The following is a 26,074-nucleotide window of genomic DNA, read 5'->3' on the forward strand; positions in this document are numbered from 1 at the left end:
GTGTCTTGTCTGTCTTTTTATGAATTTATTTTTAGTGCCAGGATGGGACAGTAAATATTTGGGTATCTATGTCGGTATACATTTTTTAAATACTCTTAATTGATTTTATCCATATCATGTGAAGTAACAAAATATGTTTCCTTGTATTCTGTTTTGTTTAGTTTTTTTTATGTGAGAATGCTGTAGAAATGGATAAGGCCCAAACAGATGCTACAAACCCAATGTGAGGATGTGATGCTTTCCTGTGTTTTTTATATCAACAAGATATAAAAGTCAGGTTAGGGAGGAAGGCCGGCCATCTTCAGTTAGCTCATGAGAGGACAAGAGGACGGTATACGGAGGTCTGAGACCAACTGAAGCTTCTGTGACCATGAGGACGACGCAGAAACGAGTGTGCATCCTCCTACTGAACAAGCAGAACCTGGACTGTACTGTCGGGGTGCGTGGCTTCAATGTTGTTTTTGTGTCATATTTGTGTTTTTTATCTTTTGTTTTAACCTGTCACTTGGGATTAGAAATATAAAGACCCCAGCTGTCATTGATGTGCCAGATTACACAGGGGCTTTACTGAAATGTGATGATTTTAATATATTTGGGAAACATTAAATGTACTTCTTCAAACTGGAAAAGCATTTGAAACTGCATTTTTACTGTAATGGGATGATAAAACTCATTTAATCCCAAAATAATTTGACTTTGGATCACAATATCAGGTTTTCATAGACGATTATCATAGCCAAAATAATTAACAATGTTGCTATATCTCATGATATAAAAAACAATGATAATGCTATCAGTCAAATTCATCTTTATAATTGTTTATTGTGTGTTTTGTCTCAAATTAATAACACTAAACATACAAGTGTAGGGGTTTAAGGGAAGATTGTTGAACTTTTCAGCTGTCTGATACCCAATAATTTACAAAATGCTGACACCACAAAGCCAAAACACTTGCTCAGCGTGAACCCAAAGCTCACGTGTGCTCTTATGTTCTTATTCTTGTTATGTGTGTTTCTTTAGGTGAGAGCCAGAGGCCACGAGGTGTTGAATATTGTGTTGAAGCAGCTTGGCGTCAGTGAACTCCAAGTCTTTGGTCTGGCTGTTCTCAGAGGTCAGTTAGTGTCTGTGTGGGAGTTCAAGAGTAAATGTTTTCAAATACTTTATTGTGGGATGCCGAAATTTAGGGAGGCTGCTGAATGAACTTACAGGAGCCCGTGAAGCTAAAGATGACCATGCCGTGTTTTCTCTGACTTAATTAAATGTGTTTTTTTTCCCTCAGATAACGAATACCTCTTTCTAGATTTGGAGCAAAAGCTGAGCAAGTACTTTGGCAAAAGATGGAACAGAGGATCCTTAATGGTGAGTTTAAGCTCGGCAGTCGTTTTCTCAGAAGCTTTACCTTTTGCATGTAGCGGAGTGCCTCAGTGAAGTTATAAACAGTGATAACGCATATTATACTGCCTTATATCTAGGGAGATGTTCTGTACAAACTAATCTTTGTCCCTGTTATTGTTCAGGGAAATATCTATAATCTATAAATACCATTTCTGTTTCTTTCTTCAAACATGACTGTCAGTAGAGGTAATGTGCAGAATTCAAAGTGAGCAACATTTCTCGTTGATTCTGTTGAAATATGTATTCTACATTTATTTCCAGGTCCCATTCATCTTATTTCTGAGAGTGCAGTATTATGTAGAGAGTGGTCGGCTGATATTGTAAGTTAATGTCCCATCAGCATCTTTTTATGAAGGAGATTCATCTGTCTGCACATATATATATAAATCATGAATGTTCTCCCCCGCTGTTTTAAACATCACATCTGTTGTCTATCAATATGTGCTGACAATACAGAGTCAACCTCTCATTGTTTAAGGAGCAGCAAAGTGCAGCAGCTCTACTACGCTGAGCTGAGGCACAAAGTACTGCATTCGGAGAGCCGCCATCAGGAAGCGTTGTTCTTCCAGCTGGCAGCTTCTGCACTCCAGGCTGATGTCGGAGATCTGGAGCGGACAGCCGAGGGGAATGATGAGGAGGAGGGAGAAGAGAAAAGACACCAACATTACTTTCTTCCTGAAGATTACTTCCCCTCCTGGGTAAAAAAAAGTCTGAGCATTTGGACCGAACCTAAATTGTTGTATGCGTGTGTAACACGAGTTATGTCTTTAGCTGATAAAGCGTCGTGGACAAGACTTCCTGCTCCAGCACTGCCCGGTGTTGCACATCGAGCTGAGAGGTGTGACGCGTAGCCAAGCGGTCCTGCTCTTTATAAAAGAGGCCGGCAACCTGCAGGATGGACCAGTCACCTTCTACAGAATGAAACAGGTCTGCACAGAATCCACCACCAGAATACTGTAACTGTCATAGACCTTCAAACAAATCTGAAAGTTGTGAGGCCGTTCATGAGAGTGTTTAACTGAGGAAACATACTCTGTCCTGCAACATCGGGTGCTACATGAGCTGATGTTTTACATATCAAACTCTGCTTCTTGGTTTTATTTTATGTGCAGGAGAAAAAAGAGCTGAGAAGTTCAATCCTTCTTGGTGTGGCATTGAAAGGAGTCCATATTTATCAGGTGGGTCTGTTTGGGAATTTATTTTTGCATATGCACATTAATTCTTGAAGGGTTTCACTTGTAGATGTAAATAAACTTTCTGGAACCTTTTTAATCAATTCATTCCTGAGTTTACATGTAGTAACTTTTTACTGAAGGATTTGGAAGGGAAGCTGTGCCTACTGTATGACTTTTCCTGGACCGACATTGACCGCCTCACTTTCCAGGTTGGTCCTTAAAGACTACATACACACCAAAGTACACAATGTATTCACATAGACGTGCATGTTGCCACATCCTCTAGCCCTCTTTTTGGATTGTACCCTTCTTCTCTCTTGCTGTCCAGGGCAGCAGGTTTGAAATCGCTGCAGTGGGCTCTCTGTGCCTCCCTAAGCTGGTGTATTACACTCCTTCAGCCTTCCACTCCAAACACGTCCTGAGGCACCTTAGTGACAGTCACCGGCTCCACATCGACACCAGAGGAGTAGTCAGCTACATCCAACAGCTCGATGACACGGAGGGTCAGAAAGTTTAAAGGAGTTTCTTTGTTTTGTCATCGCTATTTCATTTCAATCACAATGATTCAATGAATATCCCTTATAACCAAAGTTTTCAAAAAACAAAACTTTTAAGCCGGTTTCTCACATAATCACAATCCAAACGTGTCTGTTTCTTTTCCTCGCTCTCTCTTCAGCCAGTCACTTCTACAAGGAGGCCTACGTTTGTGACACAACGCGCTTAGCACACAGGCTGCAGAGCAACAGCCTAACATCGTCCATGTCCGACTGGAGTGTTGCAGTCGAAACAGTCACAGCCTGGTCCAAAGAGGAGGATGAGGAAGAGGAGGAGGAAGATAAAGTCACAGGTCAGGAGGGGAAAAAACATGTTCCAAGACATTGCAGCTTTCCACGGTCAAATAAGTTTGTCAGCTGTCATCTTACTTCCTTTCTTGTCTACTCTATTCCACTAAAGGTTTCACAATAAATGATAATGAAGATATATATATAAACTTAGAGTACAGGGAATAATTTGAGCTGCAAAACTGGTGCCTTAAGTTTTTCAGGAGGATGCATTGGACGTCTGTGTGTTTATGTTGACTGTGGCAGAGTTTGAGCTTTGTGTGGACGAACCAGTGGAGTTATTTGTCGACAACCCAGCTGAGCTGTCGTGGTTGGCTGAGCTGGCTGTCGACGGGCCTGTGGAGTTACCCTCTTCTTATTGGGCAGGTCAGTCCAAATAAGCTTGATGGTGTGTCTATCATTTCCTGTGCACTCCGTGATTTTTCTGTGCTCTTTCATTTTCAGCTGTCGGCGTGGAAATGAAACAGGTGAGCGGATCTCTCCGACTGAAAATTTCCAGCACAGCCCGACATCAAAGGTGTCAGTGATTTCTGTGACCTTTGTGCAGGTTCTGCGGAGGAGAGCTGATGAAGGGGTTTCTGTGGACTAATGTACAGCCAGAGGAAAAAGGGATTCATTACAAGCTCAGGACAAGATCCCTGATGTTACTGCTCTGATGCTCACATCATAGATCTTGTACCTAATATATAAATGATGCTACCATAAGCTCAGACAAATACCTTCTACTTACTGTCTGTAAATAACAATAACATTATAATTATTCTAACTCAGAATTTTTTCTGGTGTAATATGTAGATTTCCAGAAATATTCTTCATAGAAACATTATTGTAAATTATATAAAATATGTAAATAATCAATTAAAATAAATATGGTTTTGTTTAAGCATGAAAGTCCGTTCTTGACCTAGGAAACAATAGTGGGACTGGTTCTGTTTTTCAAGATACAGTAAACACACAGTATATAAATGTAGATAAGAAAAAAACTGAAAATATGGCGCCTATAAATTCACTAGAAATTGGAATACAGCTGAATATCATTAAGGAAGAAAGGGAAATTGTGTAATCTATATTTTCATTTAATTTATATATTTGGGATTTGCAAAAATTGCACATAGCTAAATTAGAGTCAACTTTCATATGTTTTTCCACATTAAAAATAAGGTTTTTTCTGGGTAGGTCGAGGTACGTGTGTCAGACAGACGTACGTCACCGTGTATTCAGCCAATCAGCGCTACAGGCTGCGACCCAAACACGGAAGTGACTCAAAGCTCTACGAAAGCAAAGGTTCAGGCTCTTCTGTTGTCAGAAAAAATGCGACATACACGTTATTATTCATGTGAACAGTTAGAAACACAGAAACGTTAAGTCGCATTGTTTGCTGAAGATGGCTTTCTCTTGGGTTCTTGTTGCGGTGTTATCGTTTGTTCTCGCCATCATTGGGCACATCCTGGGTAAGTGGCTTTGTTATAATGAAGCTGAACGTGTTGCATGATGGGAACGGTCTAACTGTAACCAGCAGTACATTGGCTGCCTTAACTGTTAAAACAATCCACATAACATATCCACGTGTAAATATGTCTAACAGCACCCCCACCTGGCTCATTTGCCTCTTATGCTTCTTGTGTAACGCCGACCATGGGCCACAGTGATGCCGCCTTCACTGCCCTCCGTCCTCGGCGGTACCGTCGGTGTGTGCTCCCTGGCCGGGATGGCGCTCATCTGGAGGGACGTGAGCTCGAGGATGAAGGGTGAGGGCCGGACGCTGGGCAGTCTGCTCAGCCAGTATCTGGCGGTGAAGGGTGTGGGCTGGCTGGGCAGGCAGCAGAGAAAGAAGCTCGAAGCCGATACTCTCAACGTGAAGCTAGTCCAGGAGCAGACTCTGCTGAAGCGCCTGCGCAAAAACGCAGACACATGTTATGGAAGACAGTACGACTTCAACTCAATTACAGGTAAGATAAGGATGAGATAGTGAACAGATTTGACGTGGTGTTTTTTTATTTTATATTTTAGGTGCAAGTCAGATTATTTTGCAGGACAACAAACTGCACGTGTTGTAACAGCCTGCCTCCTCTGACACACTCATTTGTCCTCTGACTGGTTGTGATGTATTGTGTGTGTGTGTGTGTGTGTGTGTGTGTGTATACATATAAGCAGAGTCTAACCAGTAAGCTTGACAGCTGGGCTGAGGTCGTGAAGCCCCACCCCCTTAAGAATGTGTTGACAAGGCACCAAGCTGCAGTCTTCTTTTCACTATTCATATTTAACTTTTTTTAAATGTATCTCCCCATACACAGATCTAAGTCTTTATTTTCTTCTAAAAATGTCCCAAAAAATTCCTAAAACCCAACTTTATTTCTTCAAATCCCTTATTTAGTTTGTCCAAATCCCAAACATACAATTTACAGAAGAAATGCAGCACATTCTCACAATTAGCTCATGTGGAGTTAGAGTTGTAAGATGAAGCTGCGAGTCTTGTCCCTATTAAATGAGAAGTGTTATTATTTACCCTTTGAACAGTGTGATAAATAGCCTCAACTCAAAGGACCACTTACTGTCTCTTCTGAGCTACAAACCACATTTCATTGCCCTCACAAGTGAAATTAAGATTTCAAAATGATAAAGGTAAAAGGTTTGACAAAGACAGTTTTTCACTCATAAACAGAAACCTAAAAAAAAACTTCCTGTGATTTTCCAGACAGCGTTGGCTTCCGAGCGCGTCACCCCATCACCACATACGAGCACTACCGCGAGCTCATCAGACGCATCGCGACAGGAGAGGAGAAGGTGATCATTGCTGAGAAACCGCTGATCCTGGCCATGACTTCTGGGACGTCGGGAGCCAGCGCCATGCTGCTCAGCACCAAGGACACCAACACGGAGTTCTTCCTGCAGGTGAAGCATGATGATGATGATGATGATGATGATGTGTTGGCCCAGCTGTAACGTGTGTTGTTGTGCAAATTAAACTATAATATTTATTCATGTGTTTCCACCAGGGAGTGACTGTGTGTTTGGATGCCATGGGAAGAGCATTTCCTGCGACGGACAGCCTTCAGCGCACCACCAAGTTCTTCTACTCGCCTACTTTTCGCCAGTCTGAGGCCGGTGTTCCCATCGGACCGAACTCCTCCACGCCAGCCTCCTCCCGCCACATGCTCAACCTCTACACCACCCCAGCAGCCGCCTTTGAGGTGATGATCAACATGAGTTCCCCCCTAATGATCTTGCTATGTATAGGATTTTTGTTGTTAATTATTTTCCACTTAGAACAGTTTTTAAGGGATTGTATTGCCCTCTCTTTCAGGTTCCCAGTGAGAAGGACACCCTCTACTTGCATCTCCTGTTTGCTCTCAAAGATCCCAGTGTGGGAACGCTGGATTCCAACTTTGCTTCCACAGTCTTCTATGCTTTCAGTGCTTTACAGGTAAAGAATAGCTCATGTCATGATTTGTTATACAGATAATAATTGCATGTCACGTAAAAACACCCTCCAGGAAAATCATTGAAATCATTTAAAAACACTCTGATTTTGATTTGGTGGAAAACGCTTCATGCATACCTGGTGTGAGTCCCACTGGGACATTTTCTAGACAAGTGGGAAGGCATCTCGAGTCAGGTGTCAGGCTCCTAATGACCGAAAGAAAAGCGTAGGTCATTTGTTTGATGGAGAAAAGATTAGAAAAGTAATTTCTTTCCCATCTCCTCTCCGTCTCGCAGGATCGCTGGCAGGAGCTTGTTGAGGACATTGAACAAGGGGAGGTTAGCAGCGCTCTGGCTCTGGAGACCAAAGTGAGGTCCAGGCTCGAGGCTGCGATGAAGCCGGACCCAGAGAGGGCCGCTCAGCTCAGGGCCCACTTCCAGGAAGGTTTCTGTGGGATCGCCAAGCGGCTGTGGCCTCACCTCCACCTGGTGCTGGCAGTAGACTCAGGCTCCAATCAGATCTATGGGGAAATGTTGAGGGAGAACTACTGCCGGGGAGTGCCTTTCTATTCGCCTTTCTACGCTGCTACTGAAGGTAGGAGCCTGATTCCAGCAATCACTGTGGCCAAACGTCCTATTGTGTGTCAATTAAGCACAATGCTCATTCATACCTCTAAAAGTCCCACAAAGCCTTTCCCTGTGGTGTTGGTCTCTTCCGTAGCATTAGCTCTAATTGTGTGTACGGGCCCCTGCAGGTCTGATAGGGGTGAACCTGTGGCCTCAGGAGCCAAACAGACGCTACATGCTGTGTCCTCGTTCAATGTTCTGCGAGTTCCTGCCAGAGAGCAGCCTGGAGGAGGAGACCCCTCACACGCTGCTGATGGAGGAGGTGAAGGAGGGACAAAACTACGAGCTCGTCATCACAAACGCTTCAGGACTCTTCAGGTCTGATTTTAAATTTACAACCAAAAATGATCTAATGATGGATGAAATGATTAGGACAGTGGGTGCTCTTGCAGGATTTGGCATTTAAATGTTGACAACTCTATGTTTATTACATTATTAGGGGGTAAATACCTGAAATGTAGACTCATTTTAGGAAGAATTACTGTGCCTTTAATTAACTGTCAAAGAATGAGCTACAGAAAGGGAGAGATTATATTCAGTAATTGCCTTGTGTCATTGTGATGTGGTTTCATTTGACTGCACTCTATAAATGACTCTGTTAGACAATCCAACATGCCATTCAAATTGAAACATGATCAGAACTTCAATCTAAGGTTTATTCCCAGGTATTTCACAAACTTCACTTTTTTGCATAAATGACACTGCTCTCAGCTGTGTTACAGGTATCGCATTGGAGACATCGTGAAAGTAGTCGGATTCCACAACCAGTGTCCCATTGTTGAGTTTCAGTACAGGTACATTTTTGTCCCTGTGCACATTTGTTGCGTATGTCCCGCTGCATGTGATGTACTGTACGTCCGCCCGTGTTGATTGTTAAGAGTATACAACACATCGACGTATGTTCTTTTGCCAGACGGGGTCAGATGTTGAGCGTTCGGGGGGAGAAAGTTTCTGAGGCATTGTTCCTCAATGCTCTGAAGAAAGCGGTTGCTCAGTGGCAGGGAGCTCAGCTGGTTGACTACTGCTGCGCTGAGAGCGGCATCATGGGTAAGACGCCTAGCTTAAAGCCCTCAGTGTTCCAGCAGAATTTGGGATCTGACATCTGTGTGTGTGGGAAGTCTTCTAAGTGGTTAGTCAGGTTGAGTTTGCTCCCAAATGAATCTTACTTTTTGGTGTTGTAGGAGATTCCATAGGCGGCTCAGATCCTCATTACCAGGTCTTTATCGAGATGAAAGGTGTGAGAAACCTCACAGAGGAGCAACGATACAAGGTAAGACAGACTTAACATACCTAGTTTTTTTTCTTTATTATGAAATTGATCTTTATCATCTTCCTCTGAGTGGCATCTCCTCTCTCTCCCCGTACAGTTGGACATCTGTCTCCAGCAGGACTCTGCTGTCTACAAGTCCTTTCGTGTCAAAGGCAGCATCGGACCGATGAGGGTGCAGCTGGTGGCGGAGGGTGCGTTCAAGGAACTCCGCAAACAAATGATGGCCTTCTCGAACACCTTGCCCAACACCTTCAAAATGCACCGAGTGCTGCGCAGGAAAGAATACGCTGACTTCCTCCTGGGAAAGACCGTTTCCTGAAACCTCCCGTTGTTTGCGGAGAAAGAGACAAAGCTTGTGGACTCTGTGGTGAGCGCTGACTGAATTAAATGTCTCCAGTTTTTCAGTCTACTGCTCATGAACGATTTGATTTATTGTGCCTTTTGGAACTCTAAAACAGAAAAACACAACTTCATTTCATGTTTGAGAAATGTTCATTTGACGGATTTATTATCTTGTCCACAGATATCATTTTATTAAAGTGTTTTATTAAACTGTTACCGTAGTTTTGTTACTGCTACATAACATTTTCATCGTACCATATCTTATTATGTGGATGGTTATCATTACTGGGGTGTTAATCATAAACAAAAGGGTTTTCCTTACATTTGACTGGTCTTGAGGGCAGCTGAAGGAAATCCAAATAACGTGTATGAAATGAGCCTCACTAACAGTGCTTAAGCTTGTAAAATGTTAGCATCGATACACATTTTTAACAATATGATCCTTTCAACTGATACCACCTGGTGTTGTTGAATGTTACGGCACTAACACATTCACGTTGTCCCATAAGTGCAGTCACCTGTGAGGATGAAATCAACATTTGCACATCCCTCTTATATGCATAAATCATGGAGCGGGGCTGAAAAGCATCCTGCAGTCAACCCTCTTATTTATTGACCATTATGTTCTGTTTAGCAAAATCTGGACACAACAGCAGGAGATGTTTCGTCTCCGTATTCCCTTTTGTTTCTCCTGGTAGACGGATGTAACACACTGGATGTAAAGTTAAGTATGCAATGTGTAGCTCTAGTTAACTCAGATACATCATTTTTCTCGACTTGCTTCTGACGTTTGTCTCCAGAACTGTCATTTAATCTCAGCATGCTCTCTTTCCTAAATTACCATATTCAGATACTGTTGCACTGGACTCCTGGAGTGAGCTCCCAGTTTCTGCTCTCCTTAAGTCCTGTTGGCATTTTAAAACCAGATTAATGGAAAGATTCAATATAGTGTAGACTGCGCCTCATGATTCCCATGCCAGCATGCAGCAAACGGGATTAGCTTGCTCGTTTCTGCCTGCATACTTGATTTAAATCAGACTGTACTTGTGCTAGTGCATACACTACCAGTGGCAGGATTTATTGTCACCACTAGGGGGGGTAGTCATGTAGGCAAGACTTCTACAATAGCTGTTATCATGCTGTCTACCACAGGTCTTATTGTCTTAATTTAACAGTGGATTCTTAGTCATGACTTTTAGTGCCTTCATCTCGATTACTGGTCTCTCATTGTAAGTCAGAATACATGAAATCTCAGGCTGTAAGAGATTTCTGAAGTTTAAATGTAGCAAAGAGGTCTTTTTTTTACTGGCAGATCAGAGAGAGTAGAGACTTATAATAATGTCTTCAGCATCATTATGTAATTTAATGAAAATGATATACTTAGAATACTAAACAAGCCCACGTCTGAGATGACCCTCTTAACTCTCGTGTTGTTGCATGACACGCTTCTCTCCTTCACAAAATGGGCTAATATTTTTAGTAACGTCCCATTTCAGCAGAGATTTGTCACTACTTGCACTTTATTTCGTCTTCATAGTGTGATCAGGCCGAAACAGGAGTCAAATAAGCCGTTTCATGACATGGAGACTCGAGGGAACAGAGGCTGAGATGTTGAAGCTGTATATATATTCATATTTTATTATGCCTGTTTAGTGGGGTTCCAGGGTATAATATAATGACAGCATGGTAGGTAAATATTTCCAGTTTCTTTATCCTCTCGCCATGTATTTGTTTATTCGTGACAGAGTGTCGTCTTTCTCTGATTGGTGTTTAGTGAAATGGTGTGTGTCTGTCATCCTCACAGGCCTCGAGGATTTACGCGCGCAGAGCTTCTTGGCACATCTGTTCAGTCACAAGTTAATTCAATGTAAACAGCAGGGATTTGAGAATGACAGGCCTGTTTTCTCAATGGGTTTGCTGAGGGATGGAGGGTGTATTTGATTGAGAGAGGAGACGTTGCATGTTGAGTAAATGATGCCGACTACAGAGATTATCTATCCTACAGTTTAAATCAGGATTGTAGCTGCAGATTTTCATTGAAGTTTAAAGTTGTAGATAAGAGTCCTTTTTGTAAATATAACAAACAATTGTTCAAAGATGTATTCAACCCTTTTTAAAGCACCTCCAAAATCTGGGAAAATACCAGCAGAACTGTGGGAAATATAGTTAGGATCATATTTCACCTGGCCGTCTGTGCGTCACTCTGTCGTATTAGACTAGTAGCTAGTGAGCATGTTTAATGGATTAGACTCTTTATTAGCGACAAGCAGAGATGGATGAACTACAAGAAGAGAAGTCATTAAAAATAAATAGCAGCGATGAGCTGCCAGGGCTTGAATAGAATCCGAGAGGAGGAACAGTACTTCCTTACAGTCTGAGAGCCAGTCTTTGACTTTCACTGGTTGTGTTTTTCCTCTTTGTTCTCCCAATGCAGCTCACCTGTGCTGCCAGCCGGATGGATTGATTGTGCTTTTTTTTTCTCCAGCACTTTCTCTCTGACATCATATCAATGTTGAGTTCAGAAAATTGTCTTTTCTAACACTCAGAAACAGAATGTATCAGACTCCACACATGTACACATGTTCTCGCTGCAAATAACTACATGCACACAGTACTATGGCTATTATCATTCACCTCTTCCTTGACCTGTTTATTCTCATCTCAGTTGCTGCCGGGACTGCCAAAACAGATCAAAACCAAACTTTTCCCCCCCCAAAGATTACAAACTTCATTTCTGTCTTGAGGAAGCGCCCACACAGCTGCTGAATCTGCTCAAGTTTTCCCAGATTACCGACGCCTTCACAAGAAACTTGTATATTTCGTTTTCTTTTCTCATCCATTTCTGTTTGCTCAACTCCCAATTTGCATAAAGCCACACTTGATGCATGGTCTAGGAGATATATTGTGAGAATTAGATTTTTTTGTTTTTTTAGCAGGCATAGAAAGTCTACAAAGTTTCAAACCCATGATGTTACAGGAAGGTTTAAAACAATTAGTCTTGACTGTTGTGTTAATTTTAAATTGAGGATGCTGAAAGGTCTAAATATAGTTTCAAAATGATATATTGTCGTTGGTAAGGCTTCAAGCTTCTGGGACAATCTACACCACCTAAGCACTGTTGTTGGATTCGTCCTCGAGCTCCACATAAATCACAGTGACGACTCATAATTCAGTTAAACTCAGACCCTTCCTCCTACTGAAAACCTTATTGTCCACTTTAAAATGAACAGAATCAAAGTCTTCTGCCTATTTGCTAAAACCTTCTGCAAATAGCTTGTGAACATTTTCAAATGGACAAATTATCTCAATGCATTTCAACTAAACCGGAAAGAAACATCCCCTAATTATCAGGTTTGTCAATGTACTTTAAAATGATAATATTTGATGACATTAATTGAATTAATAGTAGCATAATCTTTCCCCTGATTACTGTAAAATCTGCTGTTGACAAAATGAACACGATACGAGAAACAATTGTTCCTGTTACTTCACTATCGAGAAGTATTTCCTAAGTTGTGTTGTTTGTTGGGTCAAAGTGAGTTAAGACGCGGCTTTCCTTTGGTGTGTTTAGCACCAAGTCCTCATGAAAAACATCTCCAGGCTTATCCTTTTAATCCGCTCTTAGCGGCTTTTATCCCAGAGCCTTAATTCTCTCATGAGGATACTGTAGGGGCTGGGAGGGCAACAGTGACCAGCTCCATCCAGCAGAGACGATTGTAAAAAAACAATACTCTAGGAATGGTATTTTTAGGGCTACAGTCCTCATGCCTTCACACAGCAAAGTAAATACGTAAGAAAAACAAGTCTGAATATGTCTTCCCCCTCCACACACACACACACACACACACACACACACACATACACACTTTCACAATGTCCCTTGAGTCAGACATGACAGAACAGCACAATGGCACACAGTCCAACTGAATACAATAGCCTGCATGGACCGACATGCAGACATGCACACAAAAGCCATGTGCCAATAGTTGCACTATGGGGTGTAATGGTGCTGTCAGCTGCTCCAAAAGCACCCTCTCTCTCCCTCCCTCCACTCTCTCTCCCTCTCTCTCTCTCTCTCTTTCTCTGAAAACTGGTCCCCATAGAGGATGCCAGCATCTCATTGGCTGGGGCATCACAGGAGTGGATGGGAGCAGGAGCGAGAGAGAAAGAGAGGGAGAGAGAGAGAGAGAAAGCTCAAGAAGATGCAACTACTCTGGCACAGCATCTTGACAGAGCTCTGAGCGGAGGGATGCAAGGTGTAGACACAAGCACTGTCAATTTTTGTCTTGCACATTCTGGGTCCTCCTGTAGATGGAAGAAGCAGTGGACTTGCTCCACGTTGCTGCTGAAATGAGCCCTCCGGCTGAAAGGTGCAGACGAGCAACAGCTGGGCTGACAGAGCTGAAGCTCTTTGGATCTCAGCGTCACCTGGACTTGATCTCTCCTTGCTGACTGAGCAGCTGCTGGTCATTGCTTCTCTTAATTTCTACTTATCTAGGCTACCCACACCTTAACCTCTGCGTTGTTGGAGTGCGTTAATTTAGTCTTCCCCGACAGCACTATTGTCTTTGGGAGAGGCGTCGCTTGGAGAAGGGTGGCAGCTTTGACTGTAAATGTGTGTCCCCGCCGGCACTGGATTGTCACCCTCAAAGTCTCCTGCACCAGCTGAGAGCCCCTGGAAGCCACCTGCTGTGCCTCTGGGATGGTGTGACCTCCAGCCAGCTGTTGGCCGCCCCACATCTGGGTCAAGATGCCAGTGATGAAGGGCCTCCTGGCCCCACAGAACACCTTTCTGGACACCATCGCTACGCGCTTCGATGGCACCCGTAAGTACAAAAAACATTTAAAAACAAGTAAAAATGAAATAATTAAAGGTCTTAATGCAGGATGGCTGTCATCACAGGAAATAAGACTTGCTGGTTGCAGCTGGCTTAGTGTTTTCTCGGCGAGAAAAGAAAGAATGTCCTACTTGAACATCAGCGAGATACACCTGTTCTCAGGTCAGCCCGTGGTGCTCCGTATCTGAACACCAAACAGCACAACACTACCTGACTAAAGCCATATCTGCTGGCAGTTTGCAGTGGGATGTAGAGAAAAAGTTTGTTTTCACTTTTACAGTAAGACACAAGCAGAAAATTGACCTTCAGAAATCAGTTTGTCCCTTCACATTTGTTTCACACAGTGAGCTCCAAACTAGTCACTGCAGCCATTAGGCAGCAGCTCCATTTCTGCTTGATCTGTGTCTCTTGTTTTGTACCTTGTGCCGCCTCAGGGGAGGTTGTGGCGTGTTGTAAACAAATACCGTGGGGATGTCTGTGTTTTGTTCGCTTGTCGAGTCACCCTGCCCACTCTCCGCTAGTCGTAGCCGCCTGAACGAACTGCTGGCTCGCAGTCGTTCTATGAGCTGGGTCTCGACTCGGCTTGGGGGAGTAAACACAGTGAAATGAGAGACATTACAGTGTAATTGATGTGTAGGGCAATGCAATTAAAGCTTTGACTTGTGGGTGAGGCATTCTAATGAGGTGTTAAATGATCTCTCAAGAGAAAAACACATGCTGCCAATCAGGGAAACTGGCTGTAGTTTGAAATACAAATGAAGAGGTTTGTGAAATGAGAAGATCATATAACACTTTTAATTGAGAGGTGACGTGGATCAGGGGTCAGGCCGTCATGTTGCATCTAACCTGCTGAAGGGTCTGTGAGCTAAACATGGACTCCCTGCTGACTCCACGGGGCTGATCTACTGGTTGAACCTCATCTCTGACCTCCCAGTGAAATGGGGAAGAAAACACGTCCCTTTCGGGCTCAATGTCCTTTCTAATGGGTAACATGAACAAACAACAGAAACTATTCATCAGTTAAAAAAACCTTCCTGATATGCCAGTTTCTCCTCTGTTGTGTTTATTCCTTATTGATAGCAATGTCTAGAAACACTTGGAGCGCTGAGGCGTCACAGGACTCTTCCTCTCTCATGTGTTGTGGTATTTCAGCCATCAACATCACAACAGTCTGGACAGCTGAGGCCACATCCACCGCTTTGTGACGCCAAATTTACGCAACCTAAAAGCATTTCGTAATTTCAACAGTCACGGCGACCACTTTATATGTGCTTTACTTCAGTTTAGCAAAGTGTTTCTCCTGTATGCTTGTTGATAAATAACCAAATAACGGTCGAGATGAAAACATGTTGGCAGGAGCAGGACACGCCTCCTTGCAACTACATGCCAGTTTTTTGTCACTTCCAAGCCTATCTCCAAGCCTACCATGAGGCTGTGGCTCCTAGGAGAGTGGCAGAGTGCCCACTGCCCAAAATAGCTTCCTTCCTGTTGCCGGGGCGACAGGGTCCCGCCACTTGACATCGATGTTGCTCGAACACTTTGGTCTTTGGAGAAAATGATGGTCCGCTAAAGAGAAAACACTTGAACTTGCTTTCCAATCAAGGACTTTTAGAATCCAGCTGGTCTCTTGTTTCGGGGAAAGGCGCATCGTAAAACAAGTGGCATTGTGGGTCGTGCAGCTGCGATCTCGTTTCAGTGTCACTGCCCTCAACCTGTTGTAGCTAAAGGTGGTTTTCCCCTTTGGCTTGAAAGCAATTTGGCTCTATATAGTCCTAAAAGTTTTATAAGATACAGTGTTTGTTAAAGTCACCTTCACTCAAAAACATGTGCTTTGCTTCTTGTTACTTCGCTCAGATGTTTGACCTTATAAATAAATATGTATTTGACGCTCGAACACAGTTTTCACATTCATCTGTTGAAGGAGGGGAAGTTGCTCCATGAGGTTCAGGTGTATGCATATGAGCAGGATTTGTGACATCACAACTTCAATCACCATCCAGAATACAACTTACACAAACATAATTGAAGTTTTTGTGTGGTCTTAACACATTAACACAAAATGTACAGATAATTCAAAAGACAAAACACAACAAAACTTATGCATCCTTAAAATATGTAAAACAGGAAGCCTGTCTCACTATTTCACATTAGTTAAAAAAAGTTTTGTATCAACAAAACAAAAGAAAGCAGCACTGCTGACTGAGCAGCCACGCAGTTTATCTAATGTGTCACTCCAACATCGCCCTTGCCTAGTCGGCTATTTTCAATAAGTACAATTTATATCAGACTATTATTCATGTAAACATCATTATCCTCTTGCATTTATCTATTTTACTTTAATTGTTTTCCCTATACAAAACAAGACCGCCCTCTGTTATGCAAAGCAAATAAATAGACAAATAATAGAGCGTTTTGGTTTTAAAAACACTCCCAGTCATTCTCTATTGTGCAGCTTATATTCCATATTTTCATGCCATCAGGGGGTTTCAGTGTAATTGCTCCAGTTTGTGGCTCTGAGTGAAAATTGTTCATGCTCACAAATATTGATTGGACTGTGCTCAACCTTAGGAATAACCTTTGCAAAACTGAACTCAATATTAAATTGATTTTAATTGAACAGATCCTGGACTAAGAAAATGTACACCATATAGACTCCCCCTCACTATGAGCCGAATGTCAGATCAGGTTAAGTCACTAACCCTTGCACCACACAGTACTTGGCTAATGGCAATGTCAGCGTTCCTGTTCCTCATGGATCTGTGTGCATGTGTGTGTTTGAGAGCCTGGGCCCCAGGGCTTAGTTTTTGTCGTATACGCTGACTCTATATGATGTGTCCGTATGTTTGTGGTTGAATATTTATCCCTGTAGGGTAAATCTCTGATGTCTGGCGTGAGGGTCACGTTACAGAGCAGCACCTCTGATTTCAGCACCTTGCAGTTTTCTATGTGCACCACTACTGTGCTGTGTTGTGTGTTCGCGTGCCTGTCCTCTACACCCATCCCCATCTCCCCCAGCTCTTTTACACAACCTCCCTGGCGGCGTTTTCACATTGACAGCAGCGCTCGCCCTGTGGGGCAGCGTAACCACAGGGCAGCTGCAGGCAGAGATAAGAACTGGGTTTATTTTCCCTCTAAACACTTTTCTTTTAAAAGGCGACCGAGGAACCAAAGAGGAAACAGGGAGGACTGTCACATTGAACTTTATGGAGCTCATTGTTAGCCAGCTGATGAACTGGTCTTCATGGGCAGCTGGAAAGGCCAAAACACTGCAGACAGAAGCCAGTGGATAGCTGAATTACGTTGCTGCTTCTTTGTATTTAGCTTTACAGGTGCTAAGTTTAATTTAGGTATTGATTTGGCATTGTCAAAGTCTTTAATTGATACAGTAGAGATCATTCAGTAATAGCAGAGTTGGTGGTTTGGTACCTGGCTCCTCCTGAATATGTGTTATTGAGTAGGCCCTAAAATTCTAAATCTGCTCCTGATGTGCAGGTCTGCACCTTTCGTGGGAGCTCCGCCACCACCGGTGTGTGAATGTAGGTGTGAGTGGGTGTGATGCTTTGTAGAGCACTTTGCACCATTCTCAGAATAAAGCCACGACATAAATGCAGTCCTTTTGGGCTTTTTTTATGATTCAGAACACAATAGCACAGATCCTTTTGTCAAACCTAGCATTATTTGGTCCTGATGTTGTTGAAAAACAATCTTTTTTTTTATCACTGATATCAAAATATATATCAAATGATTGATGATTTCCGCATTCCAGTGACCTTTTCCCCCTGCAAGTCTAACTCTCCTTGCACTCTAACCCATCTGCCCCAATAAGTAATTACATGCTGCTGGGTGGTAATTAGCTGGTGAGTCAGTGGCCAAGCCTCATGGGCTTCATCCGTCTTACAGAGGAACCTGTGCCAAATGGACACGATGCAGGCTGCATGCTGTCAGTAGTAACATGTAGCATCATCATGTCAGATTACAGTTGTAGCAAGTCAGCACAGATGTGTAATTAAGGAAGCTGGTGCAGCGGAGCAACCAGTCAAAGCAATATCCCTGAGAGGATTACGGCCTAAGAATTGAGGCATTGTCACAATCTCTCTCACACACACACACACACACACACACACACACACACTCTCTCACAGAAGTGGTTTATCAAGTGGGGTCCACTGGACTGCTTGCTTTACCAGAGAAAAAATAAGTATGCGTTTGTTGAAGTGGTTTTTTTTTGTTTTTTTTCAAAGACCACATCAGAGGATTTCCAGGATTTAAAATGCTCCATTCAGAAACAGCACATTCATCAATATCTTAAAGGAATAGTTCTACTTTTTGGGAACATTCTTGGTGAAAAAGATTGATACCATGTTTGTACGGTATATATGTAGCTGGAGCCGGCAGTCGGTTAGCTTAGCTTAGCACAGAGGCAGGAGACGAAGCCGTGACTTCTAAGCTAGTTGTCATCAGTAATGCCCTGTAAAACTACAACAGGACGTTTTGTATAGATGATTAAACGAGACATGAAGTATCAGCTGCTGGTTGTAGCTTCACAGTACCGTGAGAGTGGTACAGATCTTCTCGTCTAACTTTTGTCAGCAAGTAAATGTTCAACTATTGCTTTAAATGCAATTTACCTAAACTAAGAATTGACCCCTCCTGATTTTTAGCATTTGAGGAAAACCTTGAGTTTCCCAACTTGAACAAATTGACTCTGAATCATGCAGATAACTTTAAAAACTGGTCTAATCTACGGCGTGAAGCAGCAGTTTGCATTTCTTCAAACGCAGCATAAAAGTTTTTTCCCTATTGTGGCTCGTTGGTTTTAAAGCATCCTTACAAAGTGATTTACGACTACACCTGCCCTTGACCTACTTGAAGGACTGCTTTAGGGATGCTGAGTAGAGATGTACCTATTCTTAGGTAAACATTACATAAACCAGAGATGAATGTGGTTGCTCTCCGACACTTCCTGGCTCACTGAGTTGGGGTGTTAGAAATTTATAGAACATGAAAAAGAGGGCATGTTTTTTCTTTCCCTTTTCAACAGGATAGGCTAACACATCGTGTTCAGCCATTGTTCCTAGGGAGTTTTCTTTTTTAGATTTGAAAAGGTAGAGACGGTATACCAGAGCTTGTCTTCAGAGTTTATGTGCAAAAGAAATCTGACACGTGATAAAAAGAGTTATCACTTTGCAGTCTTTCTTCATGACACCAATAAACACAAAGATCTGCAGCAGATGTGTGGAGCAGAAATATTTCCGCTTCTCTATTTTAAAGTCTGGGGAACAGCAAATGTAGCAAAGCATAGCATTAGCATAAAACCTCCTCTGTCTGTTGATAGATCCGACTAATGCCTGTCTCTTTCTGTAATTCCACAGTGACAGTTTAACTGCTGCTCACTGCACACCCTAGAAAGGTTGTCACCGCTCAGAAAAGACATCCCCTATGGACTGCTTTCTGCTCAGTCTGGCCAATTAAAGTGTTAGATTGTGGAAAGCGCTGTAGCTGCTGCTTAATACTCCTCCTTCTTAGGCACGAGAAGTCACACTGTACAGTATGCGCGCTGCCTCTCTGCTCGGCATTTCAGAAAATCTGGAGTCTTATGTTTTCAGTTAAGCGGCAGAAATATGTCAGTTACTGTGGAGCGAAGTTTGATGCCTCAGTGCTGATTTTTGCGAATAATTTGCAAACAAATATCCACACATATGCAGTGCCTGTACTGCATGAGGTACTTCGGCAGTAAATAGAGGGTACATGGAATTTGAAAAAAAGATTAAAAACATTACACCCACACATACAAATAGGTTAACAAATCAGCGATGATAAAATGAACATATTTATTGTCCCAATAACAAGTAACCCTGCAACTTTGAGCCCTCTGTTTCTGAGAAGAAAAGTTGAAATCGTTATCTAAAAGTGATGAATATGTCCGGAAACTGTTGCTACAAGTGACAATGTGAATGCAAACTTGACCAAACTGACTATTAAAAATAAAAATGACATGCTGTCAGCTGGTAATTAGCTGATGTTAGGCTGTGTATCTGTTCCATTCATCAAATACTGAAAAATATTATTAAATGGAAGCCCCTCAACTATTTTGTTGCACGGTGTATGCTGCTGTGTATTCTGTTTTGAAATGTATTGTATTTCAAAGCTCCTTCCACTGGTAGCTTTGGCATCTTTGGCACACGCCTGTTGCTGCTGGAGAACTGTCCGTGGTGCTGAAAGCAAGACGAGAAACAATGCCGATGCAAAGCTAATATGCTTTGGTGCTGAATGAACAGCTCAAGTGGAGTGCAATATTGCATTACATTACATTACAGTCATTTAGCAGACGCTTTTATCCAAAGCGACTTACAATAAGTGTATTTGACATCGGTTTTCGAGAGAACTACTAGTCACCAGAAGTCAAAAGTGCATCTCCTCTCCTCAAACAAGAGCCAACGTACAGTGCAGAAACAAACGAATGCAATAAGTGCCACAAACTAATATGAATACAATAAGTGCAGTAAGCTAGTATGAATACAATAGATGCTAAGTAAATGCTAAGTGGAAGGCTCGATGTAGGCCTTCTTGAAGAGGTGAGTTTCAGCCTGTGCCGAAAGATGGGCAGCGACTCCGCTGTCCTGACGTCAGTGGGGAGTTCATTCCACCACTGTGGGGCCAGGACAGAAAACAGCCTCGATCGGCCGCAGGGACCTCTGAGCGACCGGGCAACCAATCGCCCCGAGGCAGCAGAGCGAAGTGGTCGGGCGGGGGTGTAGGGCTTGACCATGGCCTGGAGATAGGAAGGAGCTGTTCCTTTCACTGCCCTGTAGGCTAGCACCAGAGTCTTAAACTGGATGCGAGCTCTTACAGGGAGCCAGTGTAGAGAACGGAGAAGGCAAGTTGTGTGGGAGAACTTGGGGCGATTGAACACCAGGCGAGCTGCAGCTTTCTGGACAAGCTCCAGAGGTCTGATGGCCGACGCCGGGGCTCCGGCAAGTAGTGAGTTGCAGTAGTCCAGGCGGGAGATGACAAGAGCCTGGATGAGCACCTGCGCCGTCTCATCGGTGAGGAAGGGGCGAATCCTCCTGATGTTGTAGAGCAGGAATCTGCAGGTGCATGTAACCGATGCAATGTTTGCTGAGAATGACAATTGGTCGTCCAGGGTCACAACCAGGTTCCTCGCAGTCCGAGTTGGCGTCACCACGGTATCGTCAATGGTGATATCCACATCATATGATCCATGTGATGTAAAAGCCTGCTCACCAGACTTAATATTTCACCAATTTAATCAGACATTTAGATGTGTGGATATGGTGGATTTTCGTCAGGTGATGGAGGCATATTGCATTTTTCCATTTAATGTCAGAGGCTTGAGATGAACATGCGACGAACTGGGAGCATACATGTATGGGACACTGATAATATTCTAATGTTTTATTGGATTTTAAAATTAGGTTCAATCCATCCAAGAGCCTGAATAAAGATTTAATATAAAGCCATTTTCATAAGAATGATGTAATTTAGCTTGAAATATGCACTTTTTGTAGTTATATAAAAAATACATAATCCTATATATTTGTCCTTACGTGCGTCCAAAGTTAATTCATGCAATGTATTTTACATTTTTAAATCAGAGACAATCAATTTAACGTTACACTCACAATCCCTTCATAACAGTTGGGTGGAGTGTGAAAGGGGTCGTGTGACTACACATGTTAGTATTGAAGGTGTATTGATAAATATGAAAGGAAAATATACACCCATTTGACCAGACTGAGATCTACAAAGGATTGAAATGTTCTTACATGAAAGTGGTGGAACATATTGTGTGTTTTCTGTCTGATTATCTCTTCTGCAATATCAGAATCCAAATACATAATGAATTAAAGAATACATTCATTTCAACGCATCCCGAAGTCACTTATTTACCAACTTATGCATCTCTCCTCTTTTATGCAATCTTGTTTTTGTTTTTACGCTTTGGGTCCTTTGGATTTACATCACTACATCACTAACCTTTGTGCTCTCTTTGAACTCCAGTCAGCTGTTTTTATATCTTGCAGCCCAGGAGCCATTTTCTTCAACCAGCCACACGACGACTGCTCAGGGAAATTAATTTAGTCTGAAATTGAGTCCACACCAAAGTTCGATTCATGTTTATTTGAACTTGTAAGCTAGTGTTGAAGTTAACCTGCAAAGCTTTGAAATAACTTCAAGAGCTAAACAGACTTTGATTCTAGTGCAATGAACAAATTTGCACCAAACTTTAGACTGAAACACGGTGCTACTCCTTATATGTTTAAAAGAAAAAAAAGTCTCACATTGGCCTTGAACTTCATCTCATACAGTTTTTTTTCTGCCTCCATGATTATGAAGGCAAATCACTGTCAAAATCTGAAAGCGCAAATGAGATCCACGCGCCGCGTGCAAATCAAACAGCCGCGCACGTATATTACTTTGGCGAGCGCTTTCACATCACTCTACGCAGAATATCTTTGCTCACGTGAGCAAAATTTCGGCCTGCGTGGAGAAAACCATGCTTTGAGCGCGAGGGGCATCCCCTAGCGCACGACTAATACCACTGCTATTCTGCTCGCGAAGCTTTCGCCTGCTCGCTCGCAAAACTTTCACCTGCTCGCTAGCGAGTAGATTTTCTTTTTGACACTAAGTGGGCGGACCCAGTCACCATTATATAACTAAATTGAATTCAATTTAGTTATACAATGGTGACTGGGTCCGCCCACTTAGTGTCAAAAAGAAAATCTGAAAAGTGTGGCACAATAGTGCCACACTTAGTTCAGTCATTTCTTCAGTGATTTGCCTTCATACATGATGCTCCATTTCCTCTAACACCTTTCCCTGTCCTTCTCACAGACAGTAATTTCCTGTTGGGTAACGCTCAGGGCCACCGCGGCTACCCCATCGTCTACTGCTCAGACGGCTTCTGCGAACTGACGGGCTTCACGAGAACCGAGGTGATGCAGAAGAACTGCAGCTGCCGCTTCCTGTACGGGACCGACACCAGCGAGCACGTGGCCCATCAGATGGAGAAGGCCCTGGAGGGCCGAGAAGAGTACCAGGCCGAGGTCCACTTCTACAAGAAGAATGGTGGGTGCATGGCAAAGAGGACCAGAAGGGGAGAGCCTAAATGTGTCGACATAACTGTCGTGAAAACCTTATCTGGCAATTAACATTCCTGTCATCTTGTGTTCAGTTCATCAAACTTTTCTATTAACTATTAACCTGAATCCTGTTCTGGTTTGATCAGGCTCTGATAATCTGTTCAGTAAATTAGATTTTTTCTTTTGTTCTCACCATCATGAAGAGCACATTCATTTTTAGATGAGAGCTGAATATTTTGGTTGAATTATGAATCTCCACAGTGATCCCAGATTTTAAATACAGCAGGTCAGCGGTGCAATACATTCTCTTTGTGCAGAGTAAGTGTTCATTCTTATTAATAGGAAAGTATAAAGTCGAGTGAAAATCTGCAGTCCGTTCTTCTTGGTGATCCGTTCAATGTGAGTGCAAAAGGTGCTTGGAGTGAACTTGTGTGCTGGAATAACAAGCTCAAAGTCTTGAATACATATTTCCAAAGCCGATTATTCTTGTATGTATGATATGGATAATGAGGGACAAAGTACTGTATACTGTCTATGTGTGTGTGTGCTTATTAGTGTAGTTTCAATCCATTCCTTCCTCCTCTAAATACAATGTCATGCATGAAAGAGAACATACGACACTGTTTAAGCCTCTCTGATCGGCACGCGGGATTATGTCCCCAAACCTGCAGCCTCAAAGTGTGCGAACCCCTAATTACGCTGACGGATTATCAAATCTGCTCCGTAGTTGGTTACTTTTTCTTGTCTTTTTTTTTTTTTTTTACAGGACAGTAAGTAAGTAACAGCAAGGCAGTGCCAGTGCAAGTAATGAAGGGAAAGGACACGATCATTTGTAATATGCCGTCACATTCCCCCAGAGCCCACACTGACTTCTTCACAATGCTTGTTTTGTCCAACCAATAGTTCAAATTCCAAAATGATTGAAAAAAAATTCGAATTATTGAAATAATTGAAAACACAAAGCAGCAAAATCCTCACATTTGTGAAGCTGGAACCATGAAATGTCTTAAAAGATTATCAAAATTGTTGCCAATTAGACAAACAGTGTGTAGGATTTAGGGGAATTTATTGCTATAAATGTTATATAATATTCATAACTGTGCTTTCATTCATGTATAATGACTTGAAAGTAAGAACCGTGGTGTTTTCGTTTGCTTAGAATGAGCCGTTTATGTCCTCTTCACGGAGTCCGTCGCGTTACACCGCCATGTTTCTGCAACCTCACCACTAGAGGCCGCTGAATCCACTGCTCCTTTTAATTAAACTAATTGATTAATCGACGAATTGTTTTAGCTTAATTCGTACAGACTGTTGGGTAGTTTAATTTATAACAAAATGTCATATTTTATAAGCTCTTCATAAGTTTTGAATTTAGAAAATCTTGATTTGTTAAGTAACTAGTAACAAAAGCTGTCAAATATTTGTGCAAAGTACTAATATAAATGTACTGAGTTACATTCCACCACTGGCGCCTGCTGCTTGCAAGCACAAAACACATAAATAGCTTTTCGTATTGTGTATTTACACCCACAGCTTCGTGCTAAAACACCAGCATCTACTCTGTTTTCTTCCTCTATCCTTATCTACAGCACACACACACACACACACACACACACACACACTAGGGACATTATGATAGAAGTGAAACATCTGTTTGGCAGTGCACCGTTTCTGCAGAGTTGCTAATGAGCATACAGGTCGTAGAGATCTATGATGCTCCTCGACTGCCGACTTGTTATAACCAACCCTCTGACTTTCTCTTTGTGCACAATCCTCCCGGACATGGTCCCCATCTAATTGGAGGTATATTTTTAGAAAGGCTATGCCATACTTGACAAGTATGAACGGCTCGGACATGGTGAGAGCTGACATGACACGGGAACTGAAGTCATTAATGAGATGCATCACATTTACTCTGGATGTGTCTGTTGAGGATTTTCCTTCATTCACTAAATGAAGACTTCTGATCCCCAGGCGTGGCCTTCTGGTGTTTGCTAGACATCGTGCCCATAAAGAATGAGAAGGGCGAAATGGTTCTCTTCCTCTTCTCATTCAAGGACATCTCTGACACCTATGGAAGGGGCCACCACAACAGCAAGAAGGAGGGTAGGTTCCAAGCCCTGCTTACAAAACAACTGCCTTTATTTGCTTACTTGGAGCATGATTTACGAGCAGATCATCCTCCCGGCCCCCGGCTCTCATTTTCTCCGCACGCTCTTGTTCATCACTGTCACACGCTGCCCTGCAGGTTTTGTTTAGGCTGGCTTTCCTTCAGACGATGTTTTTCAAAAGGGGGAGTTTGATTTGGGCAGTAGTCCTCATGTGGATCCTGGACACAGTCTGTTGAAGATATCATGCAGCTATCCAGGGGAAATCATTTTTTCTTATAATGAAGTACATATCAGTGGTTGTGTTGTTGTGTCTTACTTGTGGAACATGAAAGAATATTTAGCATTAAATCCTGACCAAAGTTCAGGCCTGAAATGACACATTGTTCCTCTCAGGTGCTCTTTGTCTTCCTTGTGATCGAATTGACATGTGCTAATCTGTGCGACAGGGTCAGAGGACAAGAGGCGCAGGAGGAAGAGCAGCGCCCACTTCGTCGAGGCCAGGAAGCGTGGACGCACCATGTTGTACCAGCTGACCAGCCAGTTCTCGCGGGGAGGCAAACGAGAAGTCAACCTGGGTGGCGTGAGTACTTTCACCGCTCTCACATACTTCCTGATTGTCTATGATGGTGTTTTTATGTGTGCTGACATACCCTCGACGAAAATAAACAGGAGTTACTCAGACGTGCAGCCCCCTCAATCTGGAACTTGAATCATTAATGTTAATAACTAAAAGATGAGTTTTTAGGAAGACAATATAAGGGAAGTCTTGACCCAGATTCCCAGAGTGTGGCTTATCTGGAAAATTCATTGAATGGGTTTAGTACTTTAAGTCCACTGAATGATTTTAAATTGCTTCTGTTGCATTTATTTGCATGGAAGCTGTTGTTTGGTGGCTTTAAATGGACAAATCTCAAAGTCACTGCGGCAGCCGTGGCTGCTGGGAGGCAAAG

General features: G+C 42.7%; 2 protein-coding genes and 1 pseudogene across 5 annotated transcripts in view; all 3 read left to right on the plus strand.

Moving 5' to 3' along the window:
- Positions 1 to 93: 93 nt before the first annotated feature.
- LOC116381324 (FERM domain-containing protein 6-like) lies at positions 94 to 3,100 on the plus strand (annotated as a pseudogene).
- A 1,537-nt stretch (positions 3,101 to 4,637) lies between these two features.
- On the plus strand, positions 4,638 to 11,921 carry ghdc (GH3 domain containing). 2 transcript variants are annotated; one of them, XM_031843394.1, is made up of 12 exons: positions 4,638 to 4,863; positions 5,059 to 5,361; positions 6,108 to 6,304; positions 6,409 to 6,603; positions 6,717 to 6,836; positions 7,130 to 7,427; positions 7,588 to 7,777; positions 8,182 to 8,253; positions 8,373 to 8,506; positions 8,641 to 8,729; positions 8,827 to 9,096; positions 9,706 to 11,921. In XM_031843394.1, the coding sequence occupies exons 1-11, from the start codon at positions 4,797 to 4,799 to the stop codon at positions 9,046 to 9,048; spliced, it is 1,887 nt and encodes a 628-aa protein (XP_031699254.1). In that variant the 5' UTR covers positions 4,638 to 4,796; the 3' UTR covers positions 9,049 to 9,096; positions 9,706 to 11,921. The 2 variants fall into 2 exon arrangements, with proteins under 2 accessions (XP_031699254.1, XP_031699253.1); XM_031843393.1 differs by lacking the exon at positions 9,706 to 11,921 and having other exon boundaries at positions 8,827 to 9,285.
- A 103-nt stretch (positions 11,922 to 12,024) lies between these two features.
- Positions 12,025 to 26,074, plus strand: part of kcnh4b (potassium voltage-gated channel, subfamily H (eag-related), member 4b) — a 34,993-nt gene continuing 20,943 nt past the window's right edge. For all 3 annotated transcript variants that reach the window (XR_004212652.1, XM_031843353.1, XM_031843354.1), the window contains exons 1-4: positions 12,025 to 13,897; positions 22,766 to 22,999; positions 24,988 to 25,119; positions 25,571 to 25,704. Coding sequence is in view for 2 of the 3 variants with exons in the window: in XM_031843353.1 (XP_031699213.1) it covers positions 13,822 to 13,897; positions 22,766 to 22,999; positions 24,988 to 25,119; positions 25,571 to 25,704 (576 nt within the window). In the remaining variant the exon portion in view is untranslated. The remainder of the gene's footprint in view (positions 13,898 to 22,765; positions 23,000 to 24,987; positions 25,120 to 25,570; positions 25,705 to 26,074) is intronic.

Source organism: Anarrhichthys ocellatus, unplaced genomic scaffold (assembly GCF_004355925.1).
Source record: "Anarrhichthys ocellatus isolate YVR2014 unplaced genomic scaffold, GSC_Weel_1.0 scaffold4, whole genome shotgun sequence".
Taxonomy (NCBI): Eukaryota; Metazoa; Chordata; class Actinopteri; order Perciformes; family Anarhichadidae; genus Anarrhichthys; species Anarrhichthys ocellatus.